Consider the following 24925-nt stretch of genomic DNA (forward strand, 5'->3'; position numbering starts at 1 on the left):
CTCTAGAATTTCCCCTTCATCGAAATTCAGCTGCCGTGGCTGGTATCGAACCCGCGTCTTTCGGGTCAGCAGTCGAGCACCGTAACCACTGAACCACCGCGGCGGGGCAGTTCACCGTTCAGGAAAGGAGCAACAGTTAAACTAACTTATGTAGACACGCATTGGAAGTAGTAAAGCAATATGACCATCTGGGACAAGCAGTGACCGTTGACCCAGGTCACGTGAAAGAGCTTGCTGGAATCAATTCTTCTCAGGTGCACTCAAGTTATCAACAGCAACTTACAGATATGCTTTAAAAGAAAAGTGGCATTTCAATCCTGTCAATGCTCACCAAGAAACAGTACTTTCTTGTGCAGAGAAAGAGGATAAGAGCAACCTTATAAGTAGCAAGAGAAAGAGTCTTCTAGTAGGAAACAATCTTGAGCTAATATTAGCATGAATCAAGAGGAAAACAGACGTGTGCAACATCTGATGTGGCAGTTCAATAAAGGCTTGCTGGGTACGAAAGTGAATTCCAAGGGGAGGAAGAGGTAGTTGAGAACAACAGATAGCCAAGTGGATAGATACAATTAGGGAGATTGCTAGTATTAAGTGGACTTGCGTGGCCCAGGGCTGGGATAATGGAGAGTTACGGGAGACATTTGTTTCGAAATGGATGTAATTTGGCTTATTACAATGACACTGATGCAAAAAAGCCAGATGCTTTGAATGTAGCATTTTATTGAAGTTCAAAGTCTGCAGGTATCTGCTCATTAATTCACTTTTTCATGCGTGCTAACTGCTGTCGGCAATCAGAGGGGCCTTAAAATTACACAATCCTGCACAAACAAGGACCATCATGTCGATAGACTTTTTGCACTTAATGCTCAGGTTGGAACTGAAGATCCTGTAGTTCTTGATTCTATTAATGGCCCTTTCGACATGAATTCTCACTGATGCGATTCGTCGTGTTGCTGTTACCTCCTCTTCAGAAAGTTGCTCTTTCCCTGAAATGTAGAAAAAATGGTATGTGTACATTACGTGAACATTTACAGCCTAGCCAAAAGCAAGGACAATAGCCCAATTCATAAATGTTTAGCTATCAACTCTTGGCTGCTAACAACACCTGCTACAAGATTTGCATTTGTCAAAATTCAAGGCAACTGTTAACAAGGCATTGTTACTTCAGCAGTTTGAAGAGAATTTTCCTGTTTTATATGTTCATAAAAGACACCTCAGTGATGCAAAATTATATAGTGCACCCATGGTTTTGACGAAAATCAAGCAAGTGGCTATTTGTACTCTGCCTAGGCTTGTACTGCTTTTTCCAGATTGCGTACATAGACGTATTTTATTCCCTTTTTTATGACTGAAATTATCATTTGTACTAATAAAGCAAACAAGGATGTTCCATTCACCTTTAGTGAAAGCTGGTATGTTCATCTTGATTCCCTGGGCCTCCAGGTAAGGGTCCAACGTGAAACCTCTATCTGCCATTATTTCATCACCAGGGACAAAATATTCTAATATTCCGCAGTCCCTCACAATGAACTTGTCAGACGCACGTCCCCCATAAGCTCTGGAAACGAACATAATATGCCCATTCGGTGCAATCACAATCAAGAACTTGACTGTGTTGCGGGCTTTGTATTGGCTGTAAGTTTGTGCCCTAGCTTTTTCCTTTCTTAGCCTCTGGAGTGAAACTTCAGTACAGTCAAGGATGCATCGCGTGTTTCCATAGCCATTTTTGATGAATGACTTAGGCATGCTGCTTAGTACCCGAGATTTTGGGAGCCACTTCACAAAATATTTCATCATTGTGTTCAGAGACTCAAGCACACGGTTGAATATTCTGCAGACACATGATGCGGAAATGGAAAACCTCCATGCAAGGTCCTTGTATAAAAGGCCAAGCCGAAGACGCATAAGGGTTAAGAGCAGCTGATCTTCCAACAAGAGGTGTGTGCGTGGTAGCAAGCTTCGCTCAAGGCCAGAAAGAATCTCCTCAAATACAGCCTCAGAAACACCTGTATAAAATAATATGTCAGATGCTGACATCTTTGACCTCACAGAAGTATGTAGAGAGCTTGACCTGTGTGGCAAGCCATACGTATGGTCTGTAACAGCCCTGTCCTCCCACTGTGTAACTGCGTCTTGTTTGCATACCTGGAAAAGAGTGAAATCTGCTTAAAACCACGTCAGTTTGCCTCGGAAAGCACACAGTGACATGAAAAGAAAATTTGTTATGCTTAGCTGCAGAAAAAAAAAAGACCTCACAGTAGCGCAGTCAGCACAGAATCCGCACTTTAAGTCTTCGGGAAAAAAATAAGTATAAAGCTAATACTTCACAGAACAATATAGCTTTAATGTTTTTGCAAATGCTCAAAGCCAATCGGGACATTCAATGAAGCTTCTATGAACTGACTGCAAAGATAGGTGTTCCTTTACTATGAAAATAGTCGCCTGCAAAATGGCTTCTTCCAGAGCTAACTGTGGTCTTGATTGCTCAATAAGCTGTGTGCACAAGAACAAGGGTGGTAGAAAAGCACCCCACAACAGTGCCAATACCTGGACTAATACTTTAAGCAGCAAGCCTCTGAGTGAGTTGGTCTGGTCAGCACTGCATGAAAGAGTGACATTGTGTTAGGTTGTGTGCCGTATCCATATCAATGAAAGAGAAATCATAGCCTGAAATACATTTGTATCTGTGCAGAAGTATGTGGGTTAAGGTGAGCAGTGCTATTTAAATAATGAGATGCTCACATATTCTTCGTCGGTCTGTGTTCCAGTAGTGATCAGCGGCATGACGGTCACACGGAACTGTTTTGGCACAGCAGGGACACGAATTTCTTGTGGTGGTGCCGCATTTCCCTCGCCACCAATGGTGTTGCACTGAAAGTAAATTTCAATAAAACAAACATGTCATTAAAAGAAACCTGGAGTGGATGCAAGAGACGTCTCACACAGTGAAAAGTATTACCTTCAAAGCGGCAGCATTGCATCCATCATGTGCTGATGAAAAATTTGGCATGAATGCCAGCAGGTTATGACAAACCAGAGAATATTCTGCACATGACAGGCCATGTGCAGGCTTTCGGTTTAATAGCAAAGAAAACAGTTCTACATACATCATTGATGTTTGTCCTAGGGGCAGGAGCTGCGCACTGTGGGACTCCTGCCACGGTCACAACTGTGGTGTTGCACTGCAAGCAGAATGAGAAAAACATGTTTATAAAAAAAAGCACATTAAATGTATGGCGAGTCTCTCAAAATGCAATTAAGGCAGCACTTCAAAATACTCAAGACGCAGCCACTACTTGGCAGTGGAAATTTACTGAGGCATGCATGCCAACAGCTTATGCTAGGTCACAGAGCTCAGCATGCTGTATGCAACACGGGTTAATCATAGAGGAATAGTGCTATGTACATAATTACTGTTCCATGTGGAAGGGGAAGTGTTTCCGCACTCTGGTAGTCCTGCTGTGGGTACAGCTGTGTTGTCACACTGGAAATGTATAAAAAGGTTACGCACGTTAAGGGCGAAAAGTTTATTTACTCAATGCAAGAAACACTGCAAGACAGCAGTTCAAAAGTTCAACAATGCAACCACCATTTGATAGCGGAAGGTTGCTGATGCGTGGAGGTAGGCAGGTTATTCAGAGTCACAGGGCACAGCATACTGTGTCTGCCATGGGGTTCATCAAAGAAGAATTAGGGGACGCATGAATTGCTACATACATCATCATTGCTGACTGTGCAAGGCGGAATATCTCCACACTTCGGTAGTCCTGTTGTGGGCGCAGCTGTCAAGTCACACTGGAAATGTATAGAAAGATGTACTTATGAGTGAAAAACATTTACTGAAACAACGGGAGTCCGCAAGACAGCAGTTCAGGACTTCCAAAATCCAGTCGCCATTTAGCAAAAGAGAATAGCTGACGCGTGTATGTCAGCAAGTAATTCTGAGCCACAAGACTCGGCCACCATGGTTCGGCGTGCTGTGTCCAGCTCAGGTGTTCGTGAGGAAAGAATACAGAGTTACGCACATCACTGCTGCTTGTGCCAGGGGAAACGCCTCCACATGAAGGCAGGCGTGTAGTGGTCGCAGCCATGATGTCGAACTGCGGGTGTATGAACACAAGCATATTGCTGCAGAAATGTGTATTTAAATGACGTCAGTCCCAGTTAGGGCAGTGCAAATGTACTGATGTGTGCATGCCAGCAGGTTGTTGCAGGTCTAGCAGAATGGCACACACTGTGTAGGTTAGCAGAGAACGGTGCTTGGTATCCACAAATTCCAGCAGAGTAACAAACAGCAAGGCGCACTATGCTCGAGTAATGAATGTTGCACAGACTGCATTTACGAAATATGTTACAAGAATGACAAAACACCTTCAAACGGTGCTCACTAACGCCCACTTGCAAGAAACGGCAGTCTAGTGTCAATAAAGAGCGATATCTACTGCTCCTGTTCTCCAGGCGCCTAGTGGCGCATACCCGCCGCGGTGGCTCACTGGTTATCGTGCTCTGAGCAACTGCTGACCTGAAAGACGCGGGTTCGAACCCGGCCGTTGCGTTCGCATTCCATGGAGGCGAAATGCTGGAGGTACGCGCTGTACACGTTAAAGAACCCCAGGTGGCCGAAATTATCCAAAGACCTCTACTACGGCACGGCGTTCCTCATATCCTGAGTCGCTTGGGGATATGAAACCCCATAAAGAAACCAAACCATGCAGGCGATCGGCAAGTAAGTCAGCCTGGCAAGGTTTTGTCCAAAAAGAAAATGTGAGCGAGAATGCAGATAGTCGAGCATTGCGAGGTGGGACTAATAATACGATAGTGGGTGGAATTCAACCTAGAACTTGACGCAGACATTGTAAGCTTCGGTATGAGAGCCGGTTCGAGTGCAAACATAACTTTGTAAGGCAGACAAACACTTCTGTGACTATGCACAAACACGATTGTACCCGGGCAACGTCAACGCGTTGAAACACACACCTTTCTTTTCTTCGTCGGTACGTAGTCTGTCTTCACGATGCGGCGGCGGCCCACTTTAACCTGAATAAAAGTTTGGTATCAGGCTTATTACACTACACAGAACGAACGCTCAGTTGATCGATACAGCTACGCACCTTTCGTTGGTATCCAAGGTTAAGCATTCGAGTGGAGTTTTCATCACTTCGTTTTCCACCAACGAAATGCTCGGAACATACACGGGCCGATGGCGAAGGACAGAAATCCTTCCTATTTAAACTTGCGAGCCAAAGTCGCCGCGGTTCTTCTTCTTGTGGAAACCTGTGTAACTGAAACAGCCCGCAACCGCACTGCCGCCGTGGCTCTCCGTGTTTTTCACACTGCTCTGCTTCAAGCCGTCTTCGCTTCTTGTAATTATTTGAACAGCCGACGACTGCGCAGTGGTTTCCAGAAGACCTCGTTGCAGGTTTCATCGCACATACACCCAAATCGTGCTACAATAGCTACAAAAATAAACACGGGGAACCGCAGAGAACGCACGGGACGCACGCACACCGCCTTTCCGAACCAGCCAGAGAGGAGGAAAGCAACATGGCGGTGTTTGGCGCGCTGGGAGCGAGGCTAAAACTGAGAAAGGTCTATAGTACACATGTGGACCCTAGTCGTTAAAATTGGTGCGCCGAAAGGATGCTTCTACCGTTGTCAGTGAATTGCTATTTGTACGAGAAATGAAGAACTATTGGACAATGCTTTGTGCTGCGTCGTGATGCTGTATTATTTTGCGTCATACTTCAGCAATATCTTGCAACCGACAGTGAGGTAACGCCTTCACAGTATACGATTTCTCCTTGTAATGAAAACTTTCAGGATTCCTCGTGAAATATTTGTGTTAAAAGGACTGTGTAGCGTGTGATGAAGGATAAAATCAAAGAAACGCTGCGTTCCGCCAGGTTACTCTTCAAAGAACAATTCATTTTAACCCGGCACGTATATGCTGTGCAAGCTCAACCTCCTGTCTGGTTGTCCTTTCATGACGTGTACGCCTCCTTTAATCTGGATATGCGGGCGGACTAAGAGTGATGGTTTCGACAGGCCTTATGCAGAGATCACTGAATTCAACCAAGTCAAATTAGACACGAGGAGAGTCAGGAAGGTTCCTGTTATTCAATGCCACAACGATAACGAAAAAGCTTTTATTACGGTCGAAGACTAAGGCATCAGCAGACGAAGCCGGGTGAAGCCGAAGATCCTCCATCGACGAAAACCCAATTTCAATGCCTCAACTACGACTACGACGACAACACCGACAACGACGACGACGACGACGCGGCCAGACTTGAAACTTTTACCGCTGCCCAGTGAAGTAACGTCGGAGTACGCCCACCGCAGCGTCAATACTCGACGAAGCCGAGATCGGACACCGAAGACAACGTACAGTACGAGAACGCGAACAAGTGACTTTCAAGTTACGGTCGACGGTCACGCGGTTACTGCCTTGGTCGACACGGGAGCTGACTACTCTGTCATGAGTGGCCCACTCGCTGTCCGAATCAGGAAGGTAACAACCACTTGGAATGGCCCGCTGATCCGCACCGCAGGCGGCAACCTGATTACGCCGTCAGGACGCTGCACCGCAAGAGTTACTGTAAATGGGAGATCCTATGCGACAACCTTCCTGATCCTATAGCAATGCTCGCGTCACCTGATTTCGGAAATGTACTTCCTGAATGCACATCGAGCAGTCATCGACCTTCGATAAAAGTCGATCAAGCTTTCCACGGACAAAGCCATACCTGCTGCGACGAGCGCGACTCATTACGTTGCCTTAAACGTCCTCGACGAAGCCTTGAGCGTGCCGACCCGATCAATTGTCCTCGCCTGCGTAGGTACTGGAGACATCGAAAATGCCGAAGGCGTCATCGAGGGGAACACCTAGTTACTCCTGGATCGAGGATTGGGCGTCGCAAGGGGAGTTGCCGAAATCCGAAATGGTCAAGCCCAGGTGCTGCTAACCAACTTCACCGAAGAATACCGGCATCTAAACAAAGGTACGACGATTGCCTTTCTCGACGAGCTGCCAGACATCAGAGACATATTTGCCCTCCCCGACCAAGCCGCAGAACCATCTGAGCAAGGCCATCAACCCACGTTCCACATCAACCCGGCATTACACCGGAGCAGACAAAACCAAATGCGCAGTCTTCTTCAAAGCGATTGCTTCTCATCAGCATCGAATGTGCGACGAACCCGGCTTGCCAAGCACCGCATTGTCACAGACGAACAAGTCCGGCTACTGCGGCAGAGCCCCTACCGCGTATCGCCGATAGAACGCCAAGCTATCCGCAAGCAAGTAGAGGAAATGCAACGTGACGACGTCATCCGGCCATCAAGGAGCCCCTGGGCAGCACCAGTTGTCCTAGTGAAAAAGAAAGACGGCACCCTTCGCTTCTGCGTCGATTACCACCGCCTGAACAGCATTACGAAGAAGGATGTCTAACCCCTCTTTCGCATCGACGACACATTGGATCGGCTATGCAACGCTAAGTACTTCTCACCGATGGACCTGAAGAGCGGTTACTGGCAAATTGATGTCGACGAAAGAGATCGCGAGAAGACTGCGTTCATCACACCAGACGGACTCTTCGAGTTCAAGGTGATCCCATTCGGCCTCGGCTCTGCCCCAGCGACGTTCCAGCGAGTAATGGACACGGTGCTCGCAGGCTTGAAGTGGCAAATTTGTCTAGTCTACTTATATGACGTTGTTGTCTTCTCCTCGAGCTTTGAAGAACATCTCAGAAGGCTTCAGATAGTGCTGGAAACAATCAAGTCTTCAGGACTAACACTGAAACAAGAGAAGTGCCACTTCGCCTACGAGGAGCACCTGTTCCTTGGTCACGTCGTAAGCAAGGATGGAGTTCGCCTAGACCCCCAGAAGACGGCTGCGATCGCAGAGTTTCCGCAGCCTAATGATAAGAAAGCTATACGATGATTCCTTGGATTGTGCGTTTATTACCGGCGATTCGTGAAGAACTTTTCGCGCATCGCTGAACCTTTGACCCAACTTACCAAGGCTGACGTGCCTTTTAAATGGGAAACGCCGCAAGCGGAAGCTTTCAAAGAGCTGAAGCGCCGCTTACAGTCCCCTCCTGTGCTCGGGAACTTTGATGAAAACGTCGAAACCGATATCAATACCGATGCAAGCAGTGTGGGCTTAGGAGCGGTCCTCGTTCAGAAAAATAGAAGACAGGAGAAAGTTATCGCGTACGCTAGCCGTTCACTGTCGAAAGCCGAGGCCAACTATTCGACCACCGAGAAAGAATGCCTCGCCATTATTTGGGCCACGTCGAAATTTTGCCCCTACCTGTACGGACGACCATTCAAGGTTGTGAGCGATCACCATGCTTTGTGCTGGCTAGCCTTGCTCGTTAGAGCCTGCGCCTTCAGGAATTCGACATAACTGTAGTCTACAAATCTGGCCGCAAGCATTCCGATGCAGACTGCCTATCGCGAGCCCCCGTAGACGCAGCACCGGAAGAGGAAGACGACGACGCTTTCTTAGGACCGGTAGTCGACGCTTCACCATGATGAGACGTCGATATTTAGAGCATCCACTGCAACAGCTTGGCCTTAGTTTGAGCAGCCCGATCATATTGTCATTTGGGGTCACCATTCTCGGTTACAGCCACAGGTCTGTTTTACCGCCATTCAAAATTTTTTACTGGAATCTAAACGGTTACATTGCTAATATTTTATTCTTTATTTATTTATTTATTTATTTTTACTCATCATTACATTTTATTCTTCTATCCCCCGTTACTAATATAATTATTTTCATTCATTTATTTATTAATCAACTCCCTCTGCTAGAGATCTTGCTGAGTCCAGCTCCTGCGTGCGTTATGTTTGTCCTGTTTCTTTTTGGTCTTTCTGCTTTCTCATAAAGATTCTCTTCCCCAGCATTCTGCTATTTCTATTTATTACTTAATTTATCTATATATTTTTCCCCAGAAAACAAAACCAAACAAACAAGCAAAAAAAATCTCAAAAACTCTCTATGCACCCCTCTTCTTGGCTGATCCACCTCTGTGGGTATGCGCCATCCTATGAGGTGAACAACAACAACAACAACAACAAGCGCCAGCAGCCTCGCGCAGCAGCACAGCTCGGATCCTGAGTTGCAAAGCCTAGTTGATTATCTGAAAGGCAAGACCGCATCGTCTCCCCGAGGGTTCAAGCGCCAACTGTCGTCCTTCGTCTTTCGCAATAATGTCCTCCTGAACAAGAACTTCGCGCCCAATAGGACAGTGCATCTTCTTGTCGTGCCCAAAAATCTCAGGCAAGAAATTATGCAGGCATGCCATGATGAGTCGACTGCAGGGCATGTCGGGATTGCTCGCACGTTGCACCGCATCCAGGAGAAGTACTATTGGCCGCGGCTAGCTACCGACATTTCCCATTACGTGCAAACGTGCCGTGAGTGTCAGCGACGCAAAACGCCTCCGACGAGACCAGCCGGACTCCTGAACCCCATACCACCTGCAACTAAGTCCTTTCAGCAAATGGGGATGGACCTCCTTGGCCCCTTTCCCATTTCATCATCAGGTAACGAGTGGATCATCGTGGCCACCGACTACATGATCCGCTACGCCGAAGCAAAAGCGTTGCCTAGTGGTACCGCAACAGAAGTTGCAAAATTTTTTGTCGAACAAATTCTCCTACGACACGGCGCCCCCGAAGTGCTCATCACAGACAGAGGAACGGCATTTACAGCAGAGCTGACGCAAGCCGTCTTAAACTACAGCCAGACAAGCCATCGGACGACAACTGCCTATCATCCACAAACCAACGGACTCACAGAGCGTCTGAACAAGACCATCGCAGACATGCTCTCCATGTACATCGACGCCGAACACAAGACGTGGGACTCCATTCTGCCCTACGTGATCTTCGCCTGTAATACTGCCGTCCAGGAGACAACCAGGTTTGCCCCATTCCAGCTGGTATACGGCAGGAAGCCCACGACAACACTCCACGCAATGCTCCCGCACGTTTCCGGCGAAGACAACCTCGACGTCGCCGCCTACCTTCATCGCGCCGAGGAAGCCCGAAGACTTGCGCTGCTTCGCATTCAAGACCAGCAGCACACCGCCGCCCGACGCTGCAATCTGCGTCGACGAGACACGCATTACAAGCCAGGTGATCGTGTTTGGATATGGACGCCAGTTCGCCGCCGTGGATTGAGTGAAAAGTTGCTGCGACGCTACTTTGGCCCGTACAGGGTTCTCCGTAGCATCGGTGACCTCGACTATGAAGTCATCCCCGACGGCACGACAGCATCTCAGCGACGCCGCACACGCCTGGAAGTCGTACATGTCGTACGCCTGAAGCCATTTTATGAACGCTAAAGGACTCGAAGTTTGCATTCTCCGTGTTTAATTTCATTTTAAAGCATCGAGACGATGCTTCTTTGGGAGGGGGGTAATGCCACGTATCATTGTAGTGTCCGTTCGTTCGGGCAAGGCCGCTAGAAAGGGGTGTTATCATTTTTGTTCGTGACGCGAGAAGCGACCGGACTAATCTCGATTGATCACAGCCATGCCGAGCTGCTTCTACGTGATTGCAGATTACTCTAGATGATCTCGACCTGTTATCTCGAAGTTTCCTTGCCGGCTTTAAATTGAACGATGCAGCGAGCACCGGGGATTCGTAGTTCGATGACTGACGAGCACGTTTGTTGCTTACGCCACCGCCGAGTGAATCAGTTCTTTTGAGGGTGCAAGTCAGCCCAAATAAAGAGCTTCTTTTCGAAGTCTTGTTGGTGTCTTCCTGACCGCTGGACTGCCGTCACTACAACGTGACAATATCCACTTATAGTTTTATCCTGGGATACAAAGTCGATTCTTCGCGGATGGCTCCGTACTGTATATGGCAATAGATTCTGTAGTATGTCGAATTAAAATAAATCAATCTATATCATGAATTCAAATTTTATGCATTAATTGTGGATTAAACTTAAAACGCTGTCAAACAGAGTGTAGTTTTTATTCAGAAGAAATCATCATTAGATTTGCCATGCGCAAGAAATAATGTCCCAGTCGCAAAAAAAACACACTTATGGAGACTTCCTAGTGGTCATCTTATCAAGTAGTATGATCTGGGAGTAACACGTAAAGAACATATGTAAGAAGGCCCTGGGAACGTTGTATTTCCTCCGACGATTACGCAATTCTCCTCCTCCTTTACAACTTAATGCATATAGAACACTCGTGATACTATCCCTAGAATATTACGCTGCGTGGCGCGGCGCTGCGAGCAGGGTAGAACAGAAGGAGCGACAACACGACACGACAACAAAGCGCTACGTCGCAAGTTGTCCCCCTGCCAGCGCGTGAAGCAATGCACCATGCCACCGGCTGGTCTTCTTCAAGCAGTCAACACCCCTGTATCACCTTTTAAGATGATTGAGGATGATTTGATTGGTCTTTTATCGTCTGACGGCCACCGCAAGATTATCGTGGCTATTGACTACTTGATTCGATACATGGAAGCGGCTTCGCTCGCTTCTGTCAAAAAAGCTTTCGTATCGCATCATCGAGTCTGTCTTCGCCACGGTGCGCCCCGAGCGATCACCAGTCACCGCTGTACTACTGAAGTTATGGAAGAACTGCTCCGGCTGTGTGGCTCACATTAACACAAATCTACTCAATATCATCCACAGACAAATGGCCTTACAGAACGCCTCAACCGGGCACTCATCAGCATATTTACGATGCATGTAGCGCCCGATCATAGGAACAGGGAAGCCTTCTTGCCGTTTGTTAAGTACGCCTTGGATAGGATAGGATAGGATAGGATAGGATAGGATAGGATAGGATAGGATAGGATAGGATAGGATAGGATAGGATAGGATAGGATAGGATAGGATAGGATAGGATAGGATAGGATATGTTTATTTAGCTCTTGCGCAAGCGCTTTTATGCGGTCAGATGAGTCCATCCGCAACGGTCGGTTTCCCCTATTCCAGGGCTCCGCTGGATGCTGCCGTCAGCTGAGCTCGCCGTATCAAACTGATATGGTCACCGCGGCAGTCGCTAGAGCGCAGACCCCCCCATTTCTCCGCACTTGGGTTTGGTATGACTGGGACGACGTCGACTTTTTGACATGCCCATGTTATGTCATACGGTGTAGGTTTTTCATGGCATCACGGACAATTGTGTGCGTAAAGTGTGGGGTGAGTTTTACTTATTGTGTTTAGATTTGGATATTTATTTATTTATTTATTTATTTATTCAATAAACCCCTAAAGGCCCTCAATCGAGGGTATTACATAGGGGGGAGCAACGACACACAACGCAAAATAAGAATGAGCAAGCACCAAGGTGCAATACATAAATACAAAAGCACATGTAGAAAACAAAAGAAGAAACAAACAAAAACCTGTAGTATACATTGTAATTATCACGAAAAAAGAACAGATAGCGTTTTAGAGGCAATAACAATCGCAGGAACAAAACAAAATAATAAAACAGCTCAATGCAGCAAGTGGTACAATCAATTAGTAAAGCTAAACAGACATTTGGGTTAGAAGGTCCTGAAACTTGTTAAGATCCCTTTCAGAAGCGATGTGTGATGGTAGATTATTCCAGTCGACTATAGTACGTGGTACGAAAGAGTTAGCAAAAGAAGAAGTGTGGCATGATATGCGTTTAACTTTCAGCGGGTGGTCGCGACGTGGAAAAAAAAAAAGAGTCAGGTGAGACATGCCGTTTGAAGCTGTCTGCATGTGACAGCCTCTTCTTTCTTTAAAGATTTGTGCTGTGGTGGGTACCGCATAACACTGCTAAGCATGAAGTAAACGGATATTCTGGTTTCATCCTTCTCTACGCACGCTTACCGCAAACCTTCTTGGACGTCGTTCTTCCATTCTCCGTACACGGTCACCCTTCCGTCTCGCAACCTGTCTGCATCGCTAAAGAAACCCGTCGTCTTGCTCGTCTGCTTACCATTGCCACTTAAGGTCCTTCCAAGGTCCGATATGTCGCCGCTCATGTTTCCATCCCCTACGAATCGGGAGATGTCGTTTGGCTTTGGACACCACTGCGACGTCGAGCATGGTATCGGAAGTCCTTGTACTGATACACCGGACCACTTGTAGTCATCCGTCGGCTGAGTGACCTCACCTATGTCATCCCAATGGCGGTGCCGACGAATCGCTGTTCATGGATGACGCAGGTCGCTCCCATTGCTCGACTGAAACTCTGCAATCCTAGGTCTTTTTGACTCGCTTGAGGGCGAGCTTGGTCTGTCCGTGCACAAGTGTTATGCAGAATACGCTGCCTGGCGCGACGCTGCGCACAGGGTAGAAGAGGAGGAGGTTGTAGCGCGAAGACTTGGGCTGTGGTTAGGCTGACGCTGGGCGTTCCCTGGTTGCACCCACTTTCCAGCTCACATTATAAATAATTAAACGCAACCGCAACAATAAGTTGATAATATCTACAGTCGTCGCCAGAAATAATTATTTGGCAATTTAGAACGAATTCAGAACTTAAGAGTACGCTTTGTATACTCGAACTATTCGAGCCATTCGGCATGTCTCACCTACTAAAGGAGCCCACTACATCACAGCCTGCCTGAGCATAGTGTAACATCAAGGCTTGAGGTTTTGTACCGACTTTAGCTCGTACACCTCAACATGACAAAAGAAAACATTATATTCAGGTAGCATTCCTCCACTCCTCGAGAATTAACACTGCGAAAGCAGTTCGCCAACCCATAAGCAACATTAACGTTCACTAACATTAGTTGTTTCATTTAGCTATCTCTTACTAGAATAGACTGCCATCTACTACTGCGCACTTCAACTCAGCCGCATTCTTCATAGAACATATTAATCGCCTTAAATTCACATTATTACCAGCCTGGTGCTCCTGTCATGAGGAATTGTTATTTTGTATTTTTTTGTGCCAATACTTGTTTCCTTAGTTGGATCCGCTATTGTCGTTTTGTCCCATATTGTCAAATACCTTGTATCCACTCCTACACGGGCCCCAAAAGGCCTTGCAGTATCTACAAATAAAAATAAATAAATAAAGAATCTGCGTGCGATGAACACCACATGATTGCGATAAATATAAAGCGGCATGCGCGTACCTCTGCAAGTGCGCACAAACGAAGAAAACAAGGCCGCAGAGCATGTGCTCAAGGTTGTTGAGTGAAAACGCGTTCGTAGAAGCCGCGCACCGTCGCATCAGAGTAGCTGGCGGGATGACAAAGGGGAGCAGGAAAATGCGCTACAGTTGCAGCAGAGAAGGAGACTGAGCAAACGTTGCCCCGCTCTGTCGCTGAAAAGATCACCGCATGGGGAGACAGCTGTGAAAACGAGCATATCACAATGTTTTCCTTCTTTGGCTTGACTGTTGCCAACGACGCAGAAGCTACTTACGCAAGGCATGTGCAGCGGCGCAAAGAGGCGGCAGGAAGCATGCGTGGCGCACTATCCTAGTAGAGGCACGCTTCCGGTGACACGAAATGCAAAATGCGGGTCAGAAACAAAACCGTTCGCCTAAAGTGGTGATTTGTCATAAAGGCACGGCGGCATTACCAGACCACTCATCACGCTGTTTTCGGGATACTTCAGGATTGTTCAATTTTAACGCGATATCGTTAGAGGCCATGACAACCAGAAAACCCGGCATCGGCGTTGTCGGCGTAGTGAGCGAAAAGTCAGGGGGATGGCTCTGGAAGGTGGTCCCCAGAGAGCAGCCTCAAAGACACGTGACCCTGCTGCGTCAGCGCAACCTGCCCACCGCATAATGAGCAAATTGTCCACCGTGGCAGGTGGAAGTTCAATTAATGATTGGCCGCTGGGAAATAGCAAACTCAGCCGCACAGGGCCCACCGCTGGGAGCACTCGCCATCGAAGGGCAGTTGCGCGTCGCATAGCCACTCTACTACTCCCCCAGGGATCCGAATGACCTCGTACATGCATGGAAATCAACCGATTACGCTATCTCGTCATACCCCCTGGCGGAGCTTAAGTGTCTCCTTCAAATTTCCAGCGTGCACTTTGACAATAGAGTATGTCCGCAGATTCAATTCCCCCGTTGGGCATGTCGCACGATTACAGGCGGTTTTCTCCAGGCGACATCGCGAAGAAAGATGAAAAGGATAAAACACACAGCATTAGGGCTCGATTTGCTACTAAGTGTTAGGTCCTGTCAGCCGCTTCCCATGGACCATACTAGAGATAGCCGGGATTTTTTTTTTTTCAGGATGATTCCACGAGTGATCAAACTGCCCAAATATTTTACATTTTTAACACTCATGATTATTTTATATATTGTGCAAACGTTATTCAGCAGGCGAACAGTGAATTTTGTTTCGTTAGTATGCTAATATTTCAGGAGAAAAAAAACCGTAAACGACCTCATGGCACAGGCACCGTTTTCACCCAGAGCTGAATTTCCCAAATTTGTAACGACGTAAGAACCTAGATATGAACGCCATGATGGATATATTTTGCTGCTAAATGTACTGGTGCGAATGAATATGTCAGGCTTACTTCCGCCATTTTCAGGAAGTTGTCACTCAGTGGCGAAATTTTAGAAAACGGCAAAATGATCTCAAACAGGCTACATTTTATCTCAGCAAATATAAAGCACATCTTCTTCAAATATGCACAACAATTGATAGGCATCTAGGCACTAAAAAGTGCACTGAGTTTCATTGTCATATATTAGAGGCAAGTGCAAGAAGTACTGTCCTAAATATAGCATTTTGGAATACAGTGGTCTTTTTCAACAATCAAAGCAAAAATAACCCATCTCCAATTTTTCTGAACTCTTCTTAAACAAGTCTCTAGAATAAGGCGAAAAAGAATAGGAAAGAATATGCTGCATTAATTCGTTTCTAACAATGTTATCCAAGCTCGAACTTGTTGCTTTTTGAGCATCGGCAGTAACGCCCGAATGAGGAGGTGGAAGCAGATAACACGCCCTCTACTGATCTAAATTTTGCGCACATCCTTAGACTGATACCTTTTCCGTCAAGAGAGAGCATACCTATATTTTTTTGGTGTGTAAAAACCCTAATCTGTGGCATAAGCAGGAATCGGTTTGGCCGCTATACCCGAGTGCGGGTAAAAGCTGTGTGCTGGCCATAGGACTGCATATAAACAAGAGCTCTCAATATAATTTTCGGAATGCACATTGCACCTGTAAGGTTGTCTTTCCTTTTAAAAAAACCGACTGCATCGTAGAAAAGAACTATAGGCGCTTATTGTCTCTCACTAATGGAGGACCACCTCATTTACTGAATTCGGAGTCTCCGTGATGGGCAAAAGCTTCAATAAAATCGTTCATAAATTGACGGAATGCCTTCTCCAGCATAGCTATGACCGATCTAGGATATACCAGCATAACCAATAAAATAAACGAACTGCGGCTAAAAAGAAACAAATAATTAATTTTAAATCAAACGCGAATGAGAAAAGAAAACTAAACACGTTACTCCTCGAGTGCAACGACATAGCTATCGAGTGCCTGGGGAACACACACGGCTTTATAGAAGCACTGTGCAGTAAGAAAATTGCATAGAAAAATTTACATGCACTTCTAAGTGCTCCACTCCCAATTGTTACTCGCACTTGGCGATATCGGCGCCACCGAATCCTGCTTGCGTCACAGACCGATGTTTCTCCACAAAAAGTAGTTAGGTAAAGTCCCCCTTGATGGAAAAAGGTCTCAGTCTTAGGATGTTGGTAAAATTTAGACCAGAGGACGGCGCGTTTTTTGCTTCCACCCCCTCAGTTTGGCGTTCCTGCCGATTCTCAAAAGGCTACAAGTTCGAGCTTGGATAACATTGTTGGAAACAAATTATGGCAACATGTTCTTTAGTAAACTTTTTCGCCTTCTTATAGAGACTTGTTTCAGCAGTTATAAAAAAAAATTCGATGCAGGGTTTATTTTTCTTTGATTTTTGAAAGACACCACTATAGGGCAATACTACTTTCACTTTCCTGTATAGTATAACAATGAAATGAGCACGCAGATGCTCGTCTATTGTGCAAATTTAAAGGAGACGTGCTTGATATTTGCTGAGAAAAAAAAATTCTTGAAAATAGCCTCGATTGAGACCCTTCTGTCATTTTCTAAAATTTCTCGCCTAAGTCACAACTTCCGCAAACTGGCGGAAATAAGGCTGACATATTCCTTCCCACCTGCACAATTCGCAGAAGAATATATCCATCGTGGCGTTCATATCTCTATTCGTACGTCGTTGCAAATTTGGGAAATTGAGCCCTGCTTGAAAACGCTGCCTGTGCCATGAACAATTTTTTTTCTCCTTTAATATCAGCATTTTATCGAAAAAAAATTACGGTTGACCTGCGGAATTATGTGTGCACAATATATAAAATAATCTTGAATATTAAAAATGTCAAACATTTGGGAAGTTTCACCTCTCGTTGAGCCACCCTTCAGCACAATTTAGGCCTTTTCATTGCACAGGTGCTGCGTTTCTGAGGTCCGCTTGCAAAAAGAGCAATTGCTGCTTCTCAAAACAGTCAGATAGGTAGCACGCCTTCCACAGATCGCTAGATTGCTAAATTGGAAATACAGTTGTAGAAACGCTACGATTTCTGGCCATTGTGACAGTCGGTGCAAAATTTAACACACGTACGTGGTCTGTTAGAAAAGTATCCGACTTTATTTTTTTTTGCGAACACCTGATGGATATGAAACAAGCGCGCTTGCACCAGCCGACCTTGAACCTTCGTGCACATGCAACAATTTTTTCCGGCCTGCCGATAGCGTCAGTCGCTGGGACGCAGCGTTTGAGTGAGGCAGTGCGCAATGCTCTCGTCGGTTTTTTATTCCAAGGAAAATGGCGGAGCGATAGGAGCTGCGTTACTGCAGCAAATTTTGCCAGAAACTGGACGACAGCCAAGTGGAAACCGTTCGGAATATTCAGTACGGCTTTCGGTGAAGATGCTATGAGCAGCTCACAAATTAAACAGCGGTACAATTAATTGGTTTAAAGACGGCCGCACATCGGTGGAGAGGGAGCCACGCTCCGGTCGGCCATCGACATGCCGAAATGACCAGGTTATTGCCGAAGTGAACGCTGTGGTGATGCGGGGCCGTCGTGTGACTATGCGAGAAATTACGGAAGAGGTGGACATCACCAATTTTTCTGCACATTCCATTATCACCGAAGATTTGGCCATGGAGAGAGTTGCGGCGAAATTCGTTCTCAAAAAAGATGCTCACGGTGGAGCAAAAGCAACTTCGTGTTGAAGTCTCACAGGACACGCTAGATTCTACAAACTGTGACCCCGACTTCATCAACACAATAATCACTGGTGACGAGTCTTGGGTGTACGGGTACGACCCGGAAACCAAATCCCAGTCGTCACAGAGGAAGCATTCCATGCCACCATAACCAAAGAAGGCCTGCCAAGTGCGCAGCAATGTCAAAGTGATGCTTACAGCTTTCTTTGACTCCATCTGTGTGGCAAACCACGAGTACGGACCCAACAATGTCAAACAGTGACCAAAGAGTATTACAGGGACGTCCTCCGTCGCCTACCTGGTGCTGTGCGGCGCAAGAGACCGGAGTTGAGGTCAACAGGAAATTGGCGCATCCATCACGACAGTGCTGCTGCACATTCCTAGCACTTGATTCAGACTTTTTTGGCGAAAATCCAGACTCTTGAAGTTCAACAGGCTCCTTACTCTCCTGATATCGCCCCCTGCGACTTCTGGCTGTTTCCCAAAATCAAGATGACATTGAAAGTAGCCCGATTTAAGGCAAGAGAGGACATTATGGCTGCAACGACAGCTGAGCTAAACTCCATTCCGAAAGAGGCCTTTTCGGAATACTTCCAACAATGGCAGCACCACTTGGAGAAGTGTGTGGAGTCCCAAGGAGACTACGTTGAAGGTGATTAGGTTTCCAACGCTACAGTTATGCCAGTTTCTTTTCTTCGGGAAAAGGTCGGATACTTTTCTAACAGACCTCGTATACCTGTAAGAAATAATCGCACGTATTTTACGTTGGAATGCTTATAGGGTTCATTGGAACCTGCATCGCCTGTAAGGCAGATAAAGAATTTTCTCACGAGAAATGAAAGGCGGCGTTTTAGAGGCATATCAGGAAGCAACACAAAATATATTATTTATTTATTTATTTATTAGAGATACTATCAGTCCAGTCTGGACCAAGATAGGAGTGACACAAGGGTAGTACAGATTACAAAGGCGGAACACAACAAACAAAACACAAGCACCATCAAGGTCTCGAGGCTCAGTGCTTATAGGCGCTTTACAGTGCCGTATTATGGGGGCTGCCATCTTTGATCACGTGATCATGCCGCCATTACGCGCCTCCTGACTGCTGGGTGAGCGCCTCGTCGCGAAGGCTGATGCATTTGAGGATTCGGTTCCGACAGGCAGTGTTTCGGCTGATACGGTTGTAAAGGAGTTAGAAGACGACACTATGGTTTGGCAAAAGATTCGCAGGACACGTGAGAGCACTAATTTTATCACTTCAGGTGGGAAACCTGATCGGGCTTCATGTCACGGAGAGCCGCTGAGCTCTACGCCTGTTCGAGCAAACGGACGGATCGCTTGAAGGCTTGTCTTTGCATGCGCTGAAGGCATGTTTTTTTATTGTTGTTGTATAAAACTTTAAGGTTTATTTCTCCTGAGGCCGCGCAGGTCGTTGCCCTATTGGTACCTGCATGCAGACACTGCTTCGAAACGCTCAGATGCACATCGTACGCTTTTGTTTACAACCTGTGAACGGTGCTTACTGCTTAGGAAGCCTAAAATATTTTCTACTGGTTTGCTAAACACAGAAAGGAGACAAAAATAGACACACAAAAGTTGAATATCATGGTAACTGTACCATGCATGAAGAAGTCTTCACAAGCTGGCGTGAAATCGTTTCGAAGGATTCCGCGATATAAATGTTATAACGCGCGCATGGCAACGCGTTCATACCACACGAAGTTCATAACAATGTCCCACTCATATTGGAGTACGCTCCACGCTCTATATGCGGACATGTAAATGTTTGAGGTCTCCTTGGTTGTAATAAATCAGCTTCACTCTGAGCGTACGGAGTCACTTTTAGTGATTTTCTCGCATGGATCGCGAGAAAGACAACCACCCAGCACAGCAGCCGTAAAGCAAATGCTTTACTCCGAATATGGTCTTCGAAAACCGCGCTACTTGGAGCTAAGTTCAACGGTAGCACCTAGACGGCGTGTAATACACGGACTGACGGGAAGCGTTGTCCGCTCACACGGGTGTGCAGTGCATAATAAGCAGTAGCGGTATGTAGGCCGTAAGTTGTTGTTTTTTTTTTTTTTCGTTCTTAATTGGACCTTGGGCGCTCCTTTTACTAATGGCCACACACCATAACTTACGAGCAATACGGGTCTCAGTACATTGCCAATGCTGCCAACCTCCAGAGCCGCTTCTCCCCCAATTTGCAACCAAAAATTCCCTAGATTTCTCAAGATACAAAATAGCGTTCCATTGTGGAAAAATATATATTTATGCGTAGTTGAGCAACAAGTTTTATCATTCAACTACCCCATTACTAGACATTGGTGAGCAATTTAGCTGTAAATTTGAAACGAATGATCTGAATTGAAAAATTTCTAAATGAAGCTACAAGATAAAGCGTAGCACTATGTGTTTTTTTTTCACTGTACTGAAGATATTAGTAAACATGCATCGGCATGTGGAATTAACTGAATTTTTTTCCAACATGTTGTGTCGGTTTAGACTTCAGCCGAAGAATACCACATACAGAATGCCTGGAGGTCGCCTGAGGAGTGTATGGAAAGTTCGACGTAAAAGCTGCTTGTTCATTTGCTGCGATGGCTCTAGATGGTGGCTGACGTAGCAGTTTGAGTTAATGAAAACAATGAAGCAGTGATTGTTACAGCTTTTTATGCCTCATGTAACCTCAACTCGCTTTGTTCGTCATGGTGGAAGTGAAAATTAAAGTTTATGATTTTGGAGGGTCTAACGTCGTCCCAAAGCGACCCAGGCTACGAGGGATGAACTAGTGAAGGGCTCCGGAAATTTCGACCACCTAGGGTTCATTAACGGGTACTCACAACCCAATTGGGCCTCTAGAATTTCGTCTCCATCGAAATTCGACCGCAGAGGCCGGGATCGAAGCCTGGCCTTTCGGGTAAGCAGCCGACCATCATAACCACTGAGCCACCGCGGCGGTTGAACTGGGAATTGTTCCCCTAGTTAGACTAGCTAAGATTTCCAATATAGCGCTCCTTTATAAAAAAAATTGTGCGATTGTTCCTTCCCAGTTATCAAAATAAATATGCAGATATGATTACTAAATGGGAATTTCACGTCGTGGAGCGAGTTCCAAATGCAACGTGAGGAAGGGGCGCGCGTGTTTAGGGAAGGCGGTGGCGCGCCAGATCACAGCAGCGGGTGCCACTGGCCTCGTCAGGGTGCATACACGTCCGACTACGTCCGTGTAAAAGCTGGTTCACATGCATGCAAGTGACTGCTAAATTGAGCAGCGCAGCGCGGCAAAAAATTTGTAACTTGTCGGAACATCGCAGCTGTGAATGCTGGAGCCTCCGCGATGGCTCTAAACAGCTTTTGCGCCGCAACAACAAAGCGTTTTCACTTGGATGTGAAACAGGCTTTACTCGAGCGTGCGGCAGAGTTGTTCAGGACTCCGTCAGTTGTAGAGCAAAAGCAACGAAAAGCTTGTACTGTCTTCACAATTTGACCCGCCGCGGTGGCGCAGTGATTGAGGCACTCGTCTACCGAGCCGGAGTACCCGGTTTCGTACCCGACCGCGGCGGCCACGTTGCGATGGAGGCGACACCCAAGAGGCGCCCGTATTGCTGTGCGAAGTCCGTGCACGTTAACGACCCTAGGTGGTCGAAATCAGTCCGGAGACCTCCACCACCTCTTTCTCTTTTTCTTTTACTCCAACCTTCCTCCCTTCCGTTACGCTCCGGTTCAGGTGTCCCCCAAAACATGTGAGGAAAAAAAATTTGTAAAAAAATGAGGAAAAAAAATTTGTAAAGAGAATGCTTTACTGTTTAAATGTCGTTGAAACATGAGGCGCCGATACACACATCGAGGTTGAAACAACTAAATAGAAAAGAAATAGACAAGCAAAGGGCGCAATCAGGCCACGATTTCTGTCCCTTTTCAGCGGCGGCCAGCTGCCACGCTGCAGTTCGCACGCATCGTGCCCGATGCCAGCGGCAAACCGCCGCTAAGGCCGAAGTGCACTAGCGGTGTAGCCTTCAGACACCATCATTGCCGGCCGGGAGGAGACAGCTGGGCGGGCTGCAATTCCAGGCGCGCCGGAAGTGCCACGAATTTCGTAGAGGCAAGTTCAACCTGCGAGCAGCAAGTCATTCTACTCTCAACACCAGCACTGCGGCTTCCGCAAGGCGCGGCCGCTCACGACCGACGTGTAATGTTCCTGACGCAAAGTGTTCCGCTGCGCAACACTGGAAATGGACCACAGGCACAAGGTAATACGCAAAAAGAGTAAATAACCATTTAACGAGCCAAGACCCGTGATGAGCAGATGCTCTGCTTCAGTGAGGCGTCCTCCTGGTTGGTCGCTGTGAGGGCGCCACGGTTGCAATCGTAACAATTCCTTCGTCATTCTTAGAAGGTGTTAGGGACTTTCTGCAGCTTCTTGGCATCAAGCAATTAATGACCAAACACAACTACGCGTAATTTATCTCGACTTTTCTAAGGCCTTTTATCGTGCTTACCACGCTAAACTGTCAACTGTTCAATGGATCAGCTGTTACTTATCTGAGCGCCGCCTCTTTGTTCAGTACGGCGCCCACACTTCTCAAACTGTGCCAGCCCTTTCGGGTGTACCCCAAGACTCTGTTGTTGCTCCTATTCTGTTCCTGCTGATTGCACACGCCTTTAGTCAGGCGCAATTCAAGATTAGCTTATTCGCAGATGACTGCGTCCTGCATAGAGAAGTACTGAGAAGACAAAACCGAATTGCTCTCAGCGAGGATTTTAATTTCATAGCTCCATGGAGCAGAAACTGGGAAATGGCCATCAACCTTAAACAAATAGTCTCTGTGTCACTAACAAAACATAAATCTAAGCTCTGTTTTTCTCATAGTTATGGTAGCACCATCTTAACTCTGTAACTGAGTATAAGTAATTCAACAGTACTGCATATTGGTCGAGTTGGTTGACATACATCTCGCAAAATTTTAGCGCGAAAAACACGGACAGAAAGAGTAGACGACACGAGCGCGCGACACGCAGCGCTCGTGTCGTCTACTCTTTCTGTCCGTTTTTTTCGCGGTAAAATTTTGCGAGATGAGTATAAGTACTTGGACGTAGTGGTATCATCAGATCGGGGATGGTCAGCTCATGTACATCACTTTGCAAACAAAGCGATGAGGAAGTTAATGGACCGTCTTTGCCAAAAGTAACGCGGGCAATGGTGGTATTCTTAGCCACGTAGCAGAGCATTTATGGCAGCCCTTAAGCTCTGAATCGGTGTAGAGTGAGGTGAATCCTTGTCCTCGCGTTTTCAGAACTTTAGATCTTTAGGGGTGTCGTAAAGGTTCCCTATGCAGTTGAGAAGCAAAACATGTTGCTCGGTTAATTTTTGCAAAGGGGGTACCTAAACGGGCCCTGCGCTACTGTACGAAGGAAGCCAAGCTTTTGGCTTACGTGGCGTATATACGCCCTGTCTTAGAGTATGATAACGTGGCGTGGTTTTCGTTTACCAAAAGCAAATATGTACGCTCGAAGCTGCCCAGCGAAAGGCTGTACGTTTTATCTGCAACAAATATTGGCGCACCGACTCCCCGACGCAGATGCTGACCAAAATCGGGCTTCATAGATTCACCAATCGTGCGATGCTACAATGTCACATATTTTTGTATGTTATCCTACATAAGAAGATTAAAGTAAATTCTTGTGTGGAGTAGCAGGCCAGGGCCATGTTACCACCGGCCGACCTCTCCACCTTTCGCTCATCAAAATTCCTTTCTCTCTCTCTCTTACGCCTGCTTTTATTTAGCCCTTCCAGAGAAACCCGCCATGAGCATCAATTTATGCTGTAGCGAAGCATGCTTTCGTGCCATGTCGAGAGCTTCGCAGCATCGAAGAAGGGGACCAGCAGGCGTCGAGGAGATGCACTGATCAACTGAATGTATTAAGGTACATGCGCATCACTGGTTAAACTTACAAATTGAGGCAAAATATAGGATGTCACATAGGAAAACCGTCAGTCATACTCCGAGGCGTGCAGCTTCTTTTGAGCGGAGGCCCCGAGCAGCAGCCGGGAAGCAGCCGTTCCTCTCTAGAGTCTCCCCCTTGGCGTTGAAGAACCCGCTCTTAAATACACTTCTCCAGAATTCTGGCGAGCCTTTTTTCAACCAATCAAAAAAAGCGTTACCGGAGTCAAGCAGAGGAGGTCCGACAGCATTTTGGGGGCCCATTTCGAGACCAATTAGACCAATCAGGAAAGCCTTTACCGGAACCAATCGGAACCCGTCCTTTCAAGACACACCGACAGCAGAACGTACACTTTCTCAAACTAAAATACACAACAACCCCTAGTGTGCGCCTGCTCGCACCCTTGTACGAATAGGGACAAAATGCGCGCGAGTTTGTATAATGTGTTCTGTGCGAACAAGGCAACGACGGACACTAATTGAACAAACGCATACTGCGGAACGCGGGCCAGACAGCCCCTGCACGGCAAGACCCAGGAAACGGCGCCAAAAAAAAAGGGTCGGGAATCCAGAGCCTAGCACCGACTCCGTAACCTGATCCGACCGCCGCTAGCGAACGGAAGTAAGGGGCGCACGCCGGGCGCTCCACAGGGGAGCTGTGCCATATTCGCAACCAGTAGGCCGCAGCTGAACCAAAACCGATGGCAACAAGGACGCACTCTGCTCGTCGGCTCCCGG

At 46.7% G+C, this 24925-nt stretch overlaps 2 protein-coding genes and 1 long non-coding RNA gene across 5 annotated transcripts in view; all 3 read right to left on the bottom strand.

Annotated features, from left to right (window-relative positions):
* Nucleotides 1-700: 700 nt before the first annotated feature.
* LOC149325878 (uncharacterized) lies at nt 701-3061 on the bottom strand. 3 transcript variants are annotated; one of them, XM_089562829.1, is made up of 5 exons: nt 2960-3061; nt 2743-2871; nt 2548-2599; nt 1398-2145; nt 701-986 (listed from the first exon to the last, which is right to left on the bottom strand). In XM_089562829.1, the coding sequence occupies exons 4-5, from the start codon at nt 2035-2037 to the stop codon at nt 775-777; spliced, it is 852 nt and encodes a 283-aa protein (XP_089418955.1). In that variant the 5' UTR covers nt 2038-2145; nt 2548-2599; nt 2743-2871; nt 2960-3061; the 3' UTR covers nt 701-774. The 3 variants fall into 3 exon arrangements, with proteins under 3 accessions (XP_089418955.1, XP_089418958.1, XP_089418956.1); XM_089562832.1 differs by lacking the exon at nt 1398-2145 and having other exon boundaries at nt 931-986; nt 2960-3055; XM_089562830.1 differs by lacking the exon at nt 701-986 and having other exon boundaries at nt 1442-1558; nt 2960-3055.
* A 55-nt stretch (nt 3062-3116) lies between these two features.
* On the bottom strand, nt 3117-3795 carry LOC149325879 (uncharacterized). Its single transcript, XR_016286134.1, has 3 exons — nt 3718-3795; nt 3407-3484; nt 3117-3182 (listed from the first exon to the last, which is right to left on the bottom strand). It is a non-coding gene; the product is annotated as an uncharacterized LOC149325879 (long non-coding RNA).
* An 18286-nt stretch (nt 3796-22081) lies between these two features.
* Nucleotides 22082-24925, bottom strand: part of LOC149325880 (uncharacterized) — an 81098-nt gene continuing 78254 nt past the window's right edge. The window contains exon 7 of the mRNA XM_089562833.1: nt 22082-22358. Within this exon, the coding sequence (XP_089418959.1) occupies nt 22262-22358 (97 nt within the window). The 3' untranslated portion in view covers nt 22082-22261. The remainder of the gene's footprint in view (nt 22359-24925) is intronic.

Source organism: Amblyomma mixtum, chromosome 10 (assembly GCF_055824585.1).
Source record: "Amblyomma mixtum isolate Tamu chromosome 10, ASM5582458v1, whole genome shotgun sequence".
Taxonomy (NCBI): domain Eukaryota; kingdom Metazoa; phylum Arthropoda; class Arachnida; order Ixodida; family Ixodidae; genus Amblyomma; species Amblyomma mixtum.

What these genes read in the sequence shown, in the direction of transcription:
- LOC149325878 (XM_089562829.1), bottom strand. Translation starts at nt 2,037, where the DNA reads ATGTCAGCATCTGACATATTATTTTATACAGGTGTTTCTGAGGCTGTA. An exon ending in CATACCAGCTTTCACTAAAG is followed by an intron (nt 987 to 1,397) that starts GTGAATGGAACA and finishes TCTACATTTCAG; the next exon opens with GGAAAGAGCAACTTTCTGAA.